General features: G+C 50.1%; 1 protein-coding gene across 1 annotated transcript in view; it reads left to right on the forward strand.

The window, feature by feature from the left end:
* The window catches only part of bag6l (BCL2 associated athanogene 6, like), a 91,253-nt gene extending 78,839 nt beyond the window's left edge, over positions 1–12,414 (forward strand). Inside the window, 8 exon segments of the mRNA XM_072550148.1 lie at positions 1,254–1,356; positions 1,849–1,973; positions 3,122–3,286; positions 5,675–5,743; positions 7,439–7,579; positions 8,588–8,695; positions 10,626–10,772; positions 12,075–12,414. Of these exon segments, the coding sequence (XP_072406249.1) occupies positions 1,254–1,356; positions 1,849–1,973; positions 3,122–3,286; positions 5,675–5,743; positions 7,439–7,579; positions 8,588–8,695; positions 10,626–10,772; positions 12,075–12,170 (954 nt within the window). The 3' untranslated portion in view covers positions 12,171–12,414.
* Positions 12,415–13,093: the final 679 nt, after the last annotated feature.

The following is a 13,093-nucleotide window of genomic DNA, read 5'->3' on the forward strand; positions in this document are numbered from 1 at the left end:
ATTCCAACTGTCCTCACCCTTTATGAAAAAAGAAAGAAGACAGTGGTGGTTGATGGGAAACGTTCATCCTGGAGTTCAGTTACTAGTGGTGTACTGCAAGGATCTGTTTTGGGGCTACTGCTGTTTGTCATTTTCATAAGCGACCTGGGTGAGGGCGTAGCAGGATGGGTTAGTAAATTTGCAGATGACACTAAAGGCGGTACAGTTGTGGGCGGTGCTGAAGGATGTTGTAGGTTACAGAGCAACATAGATAAGCCGCAGAGCTGTGCTGAGAGGTGAAGAATGGAGTTTAATGTGGAAAAGTGTGAGACATTTCACTTGGAAGGAGCAACAGCAATACTGGGCTAGTGGTAAGATGTTTGGTCATGTAGATGAGTATAGGGATTTCTGTGTCCGCGCACATAGATCCCTGAAAGTTGCCACCCAGGTTGATAGGGTTGTTAAGAAGGCATACTGTGTGTTAGCTTTTATTTGTAGAGGGATTGAGTTTTGGAACCACGAGGTCATGCTGCAGCTGTACAAAACTCTGGTGTGGCCACACTTGGAGTATTGCGTACAGTTCTGGTCACTGCATTATAGGAAGGATGTGGAAGATTTGGAAAGGATTCAGAGGAGATTTACTTCTATGTTACCTGGTATGGAAAAAAAGACTGAGGGACTTGAGGCTGTTTTTGTTGGAGAGAAGAAAATTGAGAGGTGACTTAATTGAGACATTTAAGATAATCAGAGGGTTAGATTGAGTGGACAATGAGAGTCTTTCTCCTCGGATAGTGATGGCTAGCATGAGGGGGCATAGCATTAAATTGAGGGGTGATAGATATAGGAAGATGTCAGAGGTAGGTTCTTTACTCAGAGAGTAGTAGGGGCGTGGCACACACTGCCTGCAACAGTAGTAGACTCGCCACCTTTAAGGGCATTTAAATGATCATTGGATAGGCATATGGACAAGAATGGAATAGTGTAGGATAGATAGGTTTCAGATTGGTTCCACAGGTTGGCGCAACATCGAGGGCCGAAGGACCTGTACTGCACTGTAATCTTTTATGTTCTAAGAATGGAATAGTGTAGGATAGATAGGTTTCAGATTGGTTCCACAGGTTGGCGCAACATCGAGGGCCGAAGGACCTGTACTGCACTGTAATCTTTTATGTTCTATAGATTTCCTGGGGCCTGATAGAGAGCTGATTTTGATGGTAATAAATTGCCTGATATAAAGCGGTGCTGCTTGCTAATGTTGTTTGTTTTCTCTCAAGGCGTCTGTGGTTGTGCGAGATGACGTAGACATCACCAGTACAAATTTGGAATTCTTGAGGGAGCAGTTCAATCGGATTGCTACACACATTCTCCAGTGCACGGGTACTGTGTGCTTGTCTTGCTGCTGTCCTTGTTTATTTGTTCTCTTTTGCTGACCCCTCTCTATTCCATCTCTTGTTTGTTCCTCCCCACTACACTAGCTTTCTGCTGGTCTTCAGTTCACACAGGAGCTTGAGTCACTCCGGGATTGTCGGTCGAGTGTGGGTTGGGGTCTGCGCGATTATTTCACCTGATTCACAAACCTCATCTCATCCTCCCCAGGGTGATGCACCCGCCGGTTCCTTGGAAGTCCAGGGATGACTAATGGGGGCAGAAATCCCGTAAAGTTTTCCTCACGCCTGCAAACTGCAGGGGTTTCTGAGGCCAGTTGGTTGAGATCAGCCAATGCCGTTGGATTTGACCCACTGAGCTGTCAGGGAGCAGGAGAGAAACTCTTTGCTCGTTCAGTCACTCCTTCGTTTGTCTGCTCTTGCCCTCTTTGTCACACCTGACCTGGCTTTGTGTCCTCTCTGATGTCTCTCTCTCTCCCCACAGACGCTAGTTTTGGTCACCGACTTCTGGAGCTGTGTAATCAGGCTCTGTTTGAGTGCTTAGCGCTGAACCTCTACAGTCTACGAGGAGAGCAGAGTGCGTTGACTACAGTCATCAATGATCGGATCGTAAGTGAACCTTTGCGTTCGGGGGCGGAACAAAATCTCTGTAAATGGCAGCAGGTAGTGATGGTGGCATAAGGGCAACATCGCTGGGGAGGTCCAAGCTAATGCCTCTGGATTATGAGGTCAAATTCCACCGTAGCAGCTGATAAATCTGAAATATACATCTGAACTTAATTCCACTTGTTCCTCATCCCAATGTAGACAGTGGAGTGGTAGTGAAGTGACTGGTGTAGTCATCCTGAGGCCTGAGCACATGTTCGGACAACATAGATTCAAATCCACCACAGTGTCTGGTGGGATTTAAAATCAATAATTAATTAATTAATTTAGCCTTTATTAATAATCTGGACGTATAACGCTAACAGTGACCACGAAGCAATTTCTGATGGTTGTTGAAAATCTCTCTTGGTTTATTGATGTCCTTCAGAGAGTTGAATCTTACCCCCGTTACCTGGACTGAACGAGATGCCCCCAGGCCCCCTCAGCATTGTGGTTAACTGTACGCCAAAAAGTCGTCCTAGCATGCCACTGAGTCCAAGGGACGGTTAGGGATGAACAACCAATTTTGCTCTTGCAATCCCATTAAAGATTCCAAAACAAATCTGAGTTCCTGATAGTCTGACCGCACTCTGGTATCACAGCCTGAAACGACTGCTGCACTTAAGCTAAAGAACAAAGAAGGTTTACAGCCCAGGAACAGGCCCTTCGGCACTCCAAGCTTGAGCTGATCCAAATGTACTGTCTACACCTGTCGGTCAATTCCTAAGCATTTGTATCCCTCTGCTCCCCACCTACGCATGCATCTGTCCAAGCGCATCTTAAACGAATCACCGTGCCTGTCTCTACCACCTCTGCTGGCAACGCGTTCCAAGTGCCCACCACTATTATGTAAATGTAGCTAACCATGCTTCGTGCCCCTTCCTTTCTACTTCTCTCCTTTCTCTTTCGCTTCCTTTTCCCCCAGTTCTTTGATTTGGTTTGTTTTACCTGAACGCCCCCCCAAACCCCCAACCTTGCAGCAGCGCATCAGATCAATGGTGTTGACCAATTAGAATTTGTTTGTTAACCCGCACGCTCTGATGTTCCAAAGTGGGTTTAGGCTGGGAGCACTGCATTCTAATTGCCTTTCCTTCCTGTTCTGCTTTTCTCAGCGGCGTATGTCAGTGGATGTTAACCCCTCGCTGGTGAACTGGCTGACCACAATGATGGCAATGAGGCTACAAGTGATCATGGAGCACATGCCAGTGACAGAGGAGCAGATTCTGCAGTACGTCAGGAGGAGGCAACCTTTGGCCCAAGAGCCAGAAACACAGCAGGTAACCCACTAGCAAGTCAGGTAAAGAGGTAAAACATTGCTGCATCCCGGAGTTAGGTACCCGAGAGAGCGGGGGTATGTGTGTAGTGTGTGTGTGTATATGTTCGGAGTGTTGCCTCTGAGGCATTGCTGCATGAACTTTCATGGATGTAGCATCCCCAATCTCGTTTATAGTCGGTGGATTGTGTTTAGCACGTAGTGGCTGTTCTGTACTGGAAAATGCAGCAATAGACAATAGGTGCAGGAGTCGGCCATTCTGCCCTTCGAGCCAGCACCGCCATTCATTATGATCATGGTTGATCATCCTCAATCAGTATCCTGTTCCTGCCTTATCCCCATAACCCTTGATTCCACTATCCTTAAGAGCTCTATCCAACTCTTTCTTGGAAGTATCCAGAGACTTGGCCTCCACAGCCTTCTGGGGCAGAGCATTCCATACACCCACCACTCTCTGAGGTCCCCCAGCCAACACTGCGATAAAGACCAGAAAAGCTGCTTTGAGGTATGAATGTAAATGAATGGAACGAATCAGAAGGGGAGAGGTCCTGGTGAGGGAGACCGTCGATCTGAAACAAAAACAGAAAATCCTGGAAATGGAGAGTTCAGACCTCCTCCATGCTGGGAAAAGCAGGTTATTTGTTTCGGTGCTGGCTGAAGATAAAAATTCTGAGGACACTACAGAAATCTCCCACTTGTATGAAAAAAAATCAGCAACACTCTCTTCTTCCCAAGTACTGCCATGGGACTTTTATAGATCTGAGCTGGAGGTAGCTTACAAGTTAATCCTTCCTGCACTAGTTCCTTCTTTCCTTCCTTTGGCTGGTATTCGTGATGCAGAGCTAGTCAAGTCCATTATTAGACTCCTTGGGCTGAATCCTCACGTGGCCATGTGTGACAGTTTGATTGCTCACTCCTCTGTTAGCAGATGATTGCACAGGTACTGGCAAGTAACATTTGTACCCACTAGTGCCAGGCACTGACCTTCTCCTGGTCAGAGAATGTAAACATGGTTCCTTAGTGATTTTTATCATCGCTGAATCCCTCCACTAGCCACATTCTGTGGGAGTTTACTATTGAGCAGTAACAACTGGACTAGCTATTATAAATGCTGTGCCGATAACAATGGGCCGAAGGCTGGGAATCCTGAGAGAGCTACTCTCTGAAGCCTGTCTAACATCAACAAGGCACAAGTCAGGAGTGTGACGGAATAGTCCCCGCTTGCCTAGATGAGTTCAGAATCGAGAGTGTGTTGTTGGAACAGCACAGCAGGCCAGGCAGCATCTGAGGAGCAGGAGAATCGATGTTTCGGGCAAAAGCCCTTCATCGTGAAGCCATGCGCCGCTAGCTACTCGACCTGCAGTCAGTCCTGCCCCAGCTCAGAGCCACACTTTCCCAGACTTGCAGCGGGCCTCTGTATTTCTACGCATCTTTATCCACCTATTACTTTCCCAGCTACCCCTCCACATCACCCCCCCCCACCAACCTCTCACCTATTTCTCAGCCCCAGCCCACAAGCCTCACTCCTAGCTTTCCTAGCACCACACTCTCTACTCTGATCTCCTGTATCTGCAGTCCGCACTTGTTCCTGAATGAGTTCAGTTCCAACAACATTCGAGATGCTTAATACCATCCAGGACAAAGCAGCTCGCTTGATTGCCACTAACATTCTGCCCCTCCACAGTGATGCAGAGGAGTAGCAGTGAGTACCATCTACAAGATACACTGTAACAAGACAGCACCTTCTAAACCCCATGTTTGCTGTCAACTACAAGGACCAGGGTAGCAAGTAAATGGGAACACCATCAAATCACTCATTATTCTGACTTGGAAATGTGTCACTGCTCCTTCCGTGTCACTGGGCCAAGATCCTGCAATCCCCCTCCCTGACTGCGTCAACCTACAACAAATAAACAGCATGGCAGCTCACCACCACATTGTCAAGGGCAAGTGAGGATGGACAGTAAATGCTGGCCCAGCCTAGGGGGGCCCACATCCCACCGATAAATTTATTTTAAAATGCAAGTTCTTGATGGGGTGACACAGTGGTTCAGTGGTTAGCACTGCTGCCTCACAGCGCCAGGGACCTGGGTTTGATTCCAACCGACTGTCTGTGTGGAGTTTGCACATTCTCCTCGTGTCTGTGTGGGTTTCCTCTGGGAGCTCTGGTTTCCTCCCACAGTCCAAAGATGTGCTGCTCAGGTGTATTAGCCATGCTAAATAGCTCCACAGTGTCCAGGTATGTGTAAGTTAGGTAAATGTAGGGGAATGGGTCAGGGTGGGTTACTCTTAAGAGAGTTGGTGTGGACTTGTTGGGCCGAAGGGCTTGTTTCCACACTGTAGGGATTCTGTTATTCTATGTGCAACTCTAACAGTGCCCCCTTTAATGCAGAACGTGTCTGAGGACCGTGTGGAGGAACATCCAACAGAGTCTGAAGAGGCTGTGCAGGAAGCACCACAGGTAACATGAGAGACCCCCCAGTGTTTTAAAAGCAATGGGCTGATCAGCAATGTTCACTTTGCACGCAATTCTTAAAGGCCAGTCTTCCAACCTGACCACTCTTGGTGAATACTGCACAGCAATGTGTTACTCTGACGAGGTAATTGGTGGGGACTTCCCACTGTTATCTTTCAAAGTCCTTGGCATCCTCTTGAGGCACGGTGGTAATGTCCCTTCCCCTGTACCAAACCGCTCATGTTCAAGTCCCACCGTGTAAGTGTGTAATTACATGTCTGAATAGGTTCATTAGAAAAATAGATTTTTTTTTAAAAGATTCAAGGTCCGGAGTAGTTGGCAGAGGTTATCTGATAGAGCCAACTCATGTCAGAAGGCAAGCCCAGGCAGATAATGACAGGGCCCCACACACAGCTCCTCCTGCTTTAAGACACTTTTGGATGGGGAGATGAGAGTATAGCTGAGAATACACAGGATTAGCAAGCTGTAATCAGAATACCTTGTGGCTTTGACCAAGCACTCTGCAGCGACAGTCTGGGGATGGTCAAAATCCTACAATGGCAACGACACCTTCTCCAGTGCAGTCGGGGCAACTTGCAGCTAAGGTTAGCGGAGGGGGAGGACGCGAGAAACCATCAGTGATTTTGAAGGGAAATTTGGCTTCGATGGAAATAAACGTGCAGGGCACTTTTCAAATACTGCGTTCAGTTCTGGTCTCTCTGCTGTAGGAAAGATGTTGTGAAAGTTGAAAGGGTTTGTAAAAGATTCACAAGGATGTTACCAGGGTTGGAGGATTTGAGCTGTAGGGAGAGTCTGAATAGGCTGGGACAAACAGGGCTGAGGGGTGAGCTTTATAGATGTTTAAACATCTATGAGGGGCATGGATAAGGTGAATAGGTATGCTCTTTTCACCAGGGGTGGGGGAGTCAAAAGCGAGAGAGTTTAAAGTGAGAGGCGGAAAGGTTTAAAAGGAATCTAAGGGGCAACTTTCTCACACAGAGTGTGGTGTGTGTATGGAATGAGCTGCCAGAGGAAGTGGTGGCGGCTAGTACAATTACAGCATTTAAAAGGCATCTGGATGGGTATATGAATAGGAAGGGTCCAGAGGGATGTGGGCCATATGCTGGCAAATGGGCCTAGATCGGTTTAGGGTATCTGGTCGGCATGGGCGAGTTGGACCGAAAGGTCTGTACCTGTGCTTTACATCTCTATGGCTGCAGGGACCACGTGGAGAGAGTGGGTCGGACTGGATTGCTGTGCGGGGTGGGGGTTGGGGGGGGGGGCCGACCTGGACTTGATGGGCCAAGTGGCTTCCTTGTATGGTTGTGAAGCCCCGTTGTGTTGAGACCCTGGCCACTGGTTGGCTTTTGCACCCGCCCTCTTTCGTATTGAATCGGAATTTCGATTTCCTCGTCCCAAAGCTCTTCTGGGATCGCGGCCCGCTTTCCTCACCAACGAAATCAAAATTCCTGCCCCAGGGGCTGTCATCTCAAACAGGGCCTGTCATTTTCTTCCCTCTTGTTTGCTGATCCGTCTGCGCCCTCTTTTTTTTAATTTCCTGTTAATTGAGAGTTGATGTAGGCGCTGGTTGCTTTTCCCTCGTGACCTCCTGTTCCTTCCCCACCCCACCCCACCCCCGAACTCTCTAACCCCAATGATTTAGGGTGGGTTTTTTTTTGTCTCCCCTGTTTCGGCCGACAGAGGAAGGACTCGACCGCGTCTCCCGCTCCCGCCACCACCGCGGAGGAGGTGATGTCAACAGAGCCTGCCGTATCGATGGGAGCGGACGCTGCGCAGAGGGAAGGCTCCGAGGCAGAGCCCTGGGTGGCCGCTGTGCCGCCGGTAAGTTTTGCCGCGTGTGCAGCGCAGGAGCGGGTCACCTGTCTGCACTGGTCTGCACAGAGGCTTCTGTTGCTCCCCTCAGTCACCGTCCCCTTCTCAGCTCTCCTGTATTTACCTGGCCATCCCTTCGGCACGGTTACGCTGCTCAACTTTAACCACCCCGTTCCACGTTCTCACCGAGCTCCGAGGAGTAAACTCTCCCCTGAATTCACTATTGGATTTTGCTGACGACTGTTTTCTGTTTGTGACCCCTGGTTTCGCTCTCCCCCACCCACCTGTGGAAACCTTTCCTTCACGGCTCCCTCACCAATCCCTTCGTAATTTTTAAGCCCTGCGTGAAATTATCCCATGGCTTTCTGTAGGAAGAGCTCTGGCCTGGAAAACAAAAGATTTGCGTTTTGTTTGTCACCCATGGGAGGGCGTTAACTTGCAGGTTGTGCAGTTCAGTGGGTGCAAATTGCCCCCAGTGCCCAAAGTCAGACACTGTCCTGCCCCGGGACAGGGTAGAGCCAGTGGGTCCGATACTGCCCTTGGGACTGGGCAGAACAGTAGATCGTCTACTGCTCATTCGCCCTGTGGCACTGGGTGGGTCAGCCACTCCGCCCCTCGGGTTCTGAGCAGGGCAGTGGGTCAGACACTACCCCTCTGGGACTGGGCAGGACAATGGGTCAGATTCTGTCGTTCCCCCACCTTTGGCACTGGTTGGGGCAGTGGGTCAGACTTTGTCTTTCCCCCTCTGAAACTGGGCAGGGCAGTTGGTCAGGCTCTGATGTCTTCCCTTTGCCTCTGTGTGGGGCATTGGGTCAGATATTCTTTCCCCCTTTGGCATTTGGCGCAGTGGTCCAGCCTTTGTCTCTCTCTCTCCCCGCCCCCCCGCCCCCCCCCCCCCCCCCCCCCCCCCCCAAACATTTGGCACTGGGTGAGGGCACTAGGTCAGACACACTGCCCCTTTGGAACAGGGCAGTGGGTTCAGAGTGCCAGTCTGTGACCTGTTGGTTTCCGTCTCAGGAGTGGGTGCCCGTAATCCGACAGGACATCCAGAGCCAGAGGAAGATGAAGCCGCAGCCTCCTCTCAGTGATGCCTACCTCAGCGGCATGCCAGCTAAACGGCGTAAGGTAATGCAGCTTCCCTTTGATCTTATCCGTGTGTATGTCACTTTAACCAGTGCGCAAAGCATTCAGTAAGTGTACCAGGAGAACAATGAAAATCAGTTGGCTCAAGTTGATTCTATCCAAATACGAACACGGTTCCCTGGATTTAAGAGAGATCTCAAACCAGTGGGCTGTACTCATCTGGGATCTTACCTCACCCTCGACTTGCGCTTCAGAAAAGAAAATCATCAAGGTTTTGAACGGGACGCCAAGCAGATTTGTCAAAAGGATACAAGGGATGGGAGCTGTGTGGAGAAGCTGAGATTGCCCTCGGAGGGCAGGTTAAGGCATGAGTGAGTAGTGTTCCGACAGAGTCAATGAGGAGAAAATGATTACCATTCAGTGACCACAAAAGAAAACAAATGTAGAAGAATTGGCTCAGAAAGCAGCAGGAGAGAGAGTGTGATAGCCAGCAAGTCAGGATCTGCAATGCACTTCCCGGGCAAGGGTGGTGGAAGCAGCAGCTAGTTTGCAGAGGGATTGTATGCATTACTTGGAAAGGACAGTTTGCAGGGTCTGTCACCATTGGCAGAGGATTAAGATTGTGTAACTCTTTGACAAAGAGAGAGCAGAGTGGCCTCACCGTGTGCTGTATGTTGCTTTAAAGCAGGTCAAAACCAGTCAAGGTTTTACTTGGTTCTGTGGCATCCCGTTTTTCGGGATGCAGTGCTCGATGTGCTGCAGCCAGTGACCAATCATTTGCTGACGTTTAAATTTGTTTAATGAAATCTGGGATAGAAAGCCGCTCTCGGGGATGGTGACTATGGAGCTGGCTTCAATTGTCATTTTAGAAAAAAAAACCATCTGATTGTCAAACGTCCTCTAGGAAGGAAAATCTGACGCCCTTACCTGATTAGGCTTACACGTGACTACAGGCCCACAGCAGTAAGCTTGACCATCGTCTGAAATGACCCAGAAAGTCCATGCAGTTAGGGACAGACAACAAAATAATGGCCTTTTTGGTTCTTCTCCTGAAACTATATTTTAAAAATTGGCCCGCTGTTGTACGATGACATTAAAAGCCTTGGGGACACGCAAATATCCTGTCACTTCTACATCAGTGTTTACTATTGGATCTGGTTAAGTAAACATTTGGGTTGGAAATGTATATGTGAGCCAGTTTTCCTGTTGTATTCACTGTCACGTCAATTTACTGATGGTGCAACAACGCACTTCAAGAATTATCTTGGCCAATGCCTCTGCAGTCTGTACGTTTCATTAAAAACCAATTCTCCAGTTGCCCTGGAACAGTTTGCCAGTATTCCTGAGGAAAAGCTTTATGCCTGCTGCCTGGACTATGCAGTAAGTCAGTCAGGTTGGCAGGAAAGCTAACACTTTAGGTGTCCTTCCATTCAATGAGGTCAGAGCTGATGTTTTTCATGTAACTCCATCTATCCGCCTCGGTTCTGTGGTCATTCATACTGTTACCCGACAGGCGCAGGCAGAGGCCGACTATTTTAAGTGAGAGAATTTAAAATTTCCGCCATAATTTGCGTAAGTGCTTCCTGGCACTACCTCGAATGACCTAGCTCCAATTTTGCATCAGAGGAAATAGGTTTTCTTGATCGACCTGGTTAAATCCTGTAGTCCTGGTAGCTGCTGTCTATGTTTTTCTGTCACCCCTCCCTTGACACACCATGGTGCTGGCCAGAAATGGAGATATGGATCGGACCAACACAGTCCTTCACTGGTGTGATACCCTGATCCTTCCTACCTCTTACCCCAAGGTTGTTGAATTGCAACACACACTATTCTGTTCTATGTTGTATAAAAGACCTTCAACGAGTTTAAACAGAAGGTTACAGGGTACGCTTCAGCAGTGGTGCGAGTGGTAGTGAGCTCTCTCCTGGCAGTCGCTGTGTTGAGTGAGAGGTTCCTTCTCTCTCTGTTGCAGACGATGCAGGGCGAAGGGCCACAGCTCTCTCTGGCGGATGCTGTGGGTAAAGCTGCCAAAGCGGTCGGCGTCAAGCCGGTCACCAGCGTGGAGAGTCTGGCTCGGGACCTGGAGAAAGCAGAGGCCCAAGATGCCTACAGGCAACAGGTAAAATTTCCCAAAGTGATGCTGAGCGGGTGAGTGATGGAAACTGGGTTAGCTCAGATCTGGGGAATGGAGATTGTCGGAGAACTCAGGTGGGGGTGGAGGGGGGGGTGGGGGAGAGAAGGGAGAATTCTGCAGCTTTCGGAGCAAAGAATGAGGAGACGCCGACAAACCTCGCTTCAGCCCTGCTTGGAAGGCCTAAAGGAGCAACAGCAAGTGCCAACACTAGTGGAATGTTGAAGGCTGGAGGTGGGAAATGTTCCCTCCATCAGACAGTGACCGTTCTGTTGAGTTCCTGTGACAGATCTGTTCGAGGGGGCAGTCTCCACAGATATTGGGAACGCTCTCGCTGATTTTTAATTGTTCTGTCAACTCAGGTGGGACTGGCGAGGCGAGGGGGGTGTGTGCCTTCAGCTGACCAGGCCCTCTTCATTCCTACTGCCCTTTGACAGTACGGCTTACAATCCCTGTCCAGCTTGTGGGTCATCGCACCTCACACCTTGCAGAGCTGACGGCGGTTAGAGGGGCAGGAAAGGTGGGGCAACAGAAGGATTTGACCATGAGGATGGAAGCTCTAAAACTGAGGCATTGGTTGATTCCTCATCTTAAACATGAAAAACAAACAAAGGGCATTTATATTTTTATGTTTATTCATTCACGGGATTTGGGCTTGACTGACCAGGCCAGGCCAGCATTTACTGCCTGTCCCTAGTTGCCCAGTGGGAAACTGAAACCCTATTGCTTTGGGTCTGTGAAGTCATACGTAGGCCAGAACAGGTAAAGACGGAGATTTCCGTCCCTCAAGGAAATCAGTGAACCAGTTGGGTCTTTCTGACAATCAGCATAGTTTTCATGGCCATCACTAATTCAAATTCTACCATCTGCAATGATGGGATTTGATCTGGATCCCAAGAATATTACCTGGGTTTATAGTCTTAGCGGTAATACCACTCCGCCATCTCCTCACCCTGCGTTCCACACCCAAGAGCGGGGTACAGTCGTAGAGTTGAACAGCACGGAAACAGACCCTTCGGTCCAACTCGTCCATGTCAACCAGAAACGTTAATCTAGTCCCATTTGCCAGCAAATCTAGTCCTGCGCATAGCACTGACATGGGGAAAAGAGCACAGGGGTGGAACTTCACAGTTTTTAGAAGGAGCCAGTGTGAATTTGATGGGCCCAGTGGCCACACCCTGCGCTGCCCTGATCCTGGGAAGGGGAGGTGGCGAGCATTGGGCGAGGGAAGGACTCCAGGGCTCGAAGTCATCGTGTTGATTTTCCCTCTTTTCCCACCTCTCCTTTCAGATCCAGTCCGACATCCAGAAGAGGATAAGGGAAGACCCGGAGTACAGCGCAGAGCGGTTTCCAAACACACACACTGCCTTTGAAGAGCCCTCATAGTGCAGCCTCCATTATCTCCCCAAACCCCCACCGTCGACTGGACTTGTCCAGTTTCTGACCAGGGAGCGAGTGCAAGGTTCCCATGTTGTGTGTGGGTCCCCATTGTGAGTCCACTCACTGTCCACACTGTTCAATTATTCTCCTCCTGCCGCGGAACTCCGCGTTGCACTCTTTTTTTTTGTTGTTTGTTCTTAATCTTGAATAAAGTACAACAGCTCTGTGCTGCAGTGAAGCCTGATCTCAACACGGCTTTTTTCGCAGTTTTTCGCTTCAAGGAAGGAAAGTGGACTCCTTGCTATCTATTCTCTCTCTTTACCCCCCCCCCCCCTTCTCCCTCCCCGACTCACTCTCTCTCTTTCCCCCCCCCTCTCTCTTCCCCCCCCTCTCTCTTCCCCCCCTCTCTCTTCCCCCCCCCCTCTCTTCCCCCCCCCCTCTCTTCCCCCCCCTCTCTCTCTTCCCCCCCTCTCTCTCTTCCCCCCCCCTCTCTCTTCCCCCCCCCCTCTCTTCCCCCCCTCTCTCTTCCCCCCCCTCTCTCTTCCCCCCCCTCTCTCTTCCCCCCCTCTCTCTTCCCCCCCTCTCTCTTCCCCCCCTCTCTCTTCCCCCCCCTCTCTCTCCCCCCTCTCTTCCCCCCCCTCTCTCTTCCCCCCCCCTCTCTTCCCCCCCTCTCTCTTCCCCCCCCTCTCTTCCCCCCCCTCTCTCTTCCCCCCCTCTCTCTTCCCCCCCCTCTCTCTTCCCCCCCCTCTCTCTTCCCCCCCTCTCTCTTCCCCCCCCTCTCTCTTCCCCCCCTCTCTCTTCCCCCCCCTCTCTCTTCCCCCCCCTCTCTCTTCCCCCCCCTCTCTCTTCCCCCCCCTCTCTCTTCCCCCCCTCTCTCTTCCCCCCCCTCTCTTCTCCCCCCCCTCTCTTCCCCCCCTCTCTCTTCCCCC

This window comes from Chiloscyllium punctatum, chromosome 30, assembly GCF_047496795.1.
Source record: "Chiloscyllium punctatum isolate Juve2018m chromosome 30, sChiPun1.3, whole genome shotgun sequence".
NCBI lineage: Eukaryota > Metazoa > Chordata > Chondrichthyes > Orectolobiformes > Hemiscylliidae > Chiloscyllium > Chiloscyllium punctatum.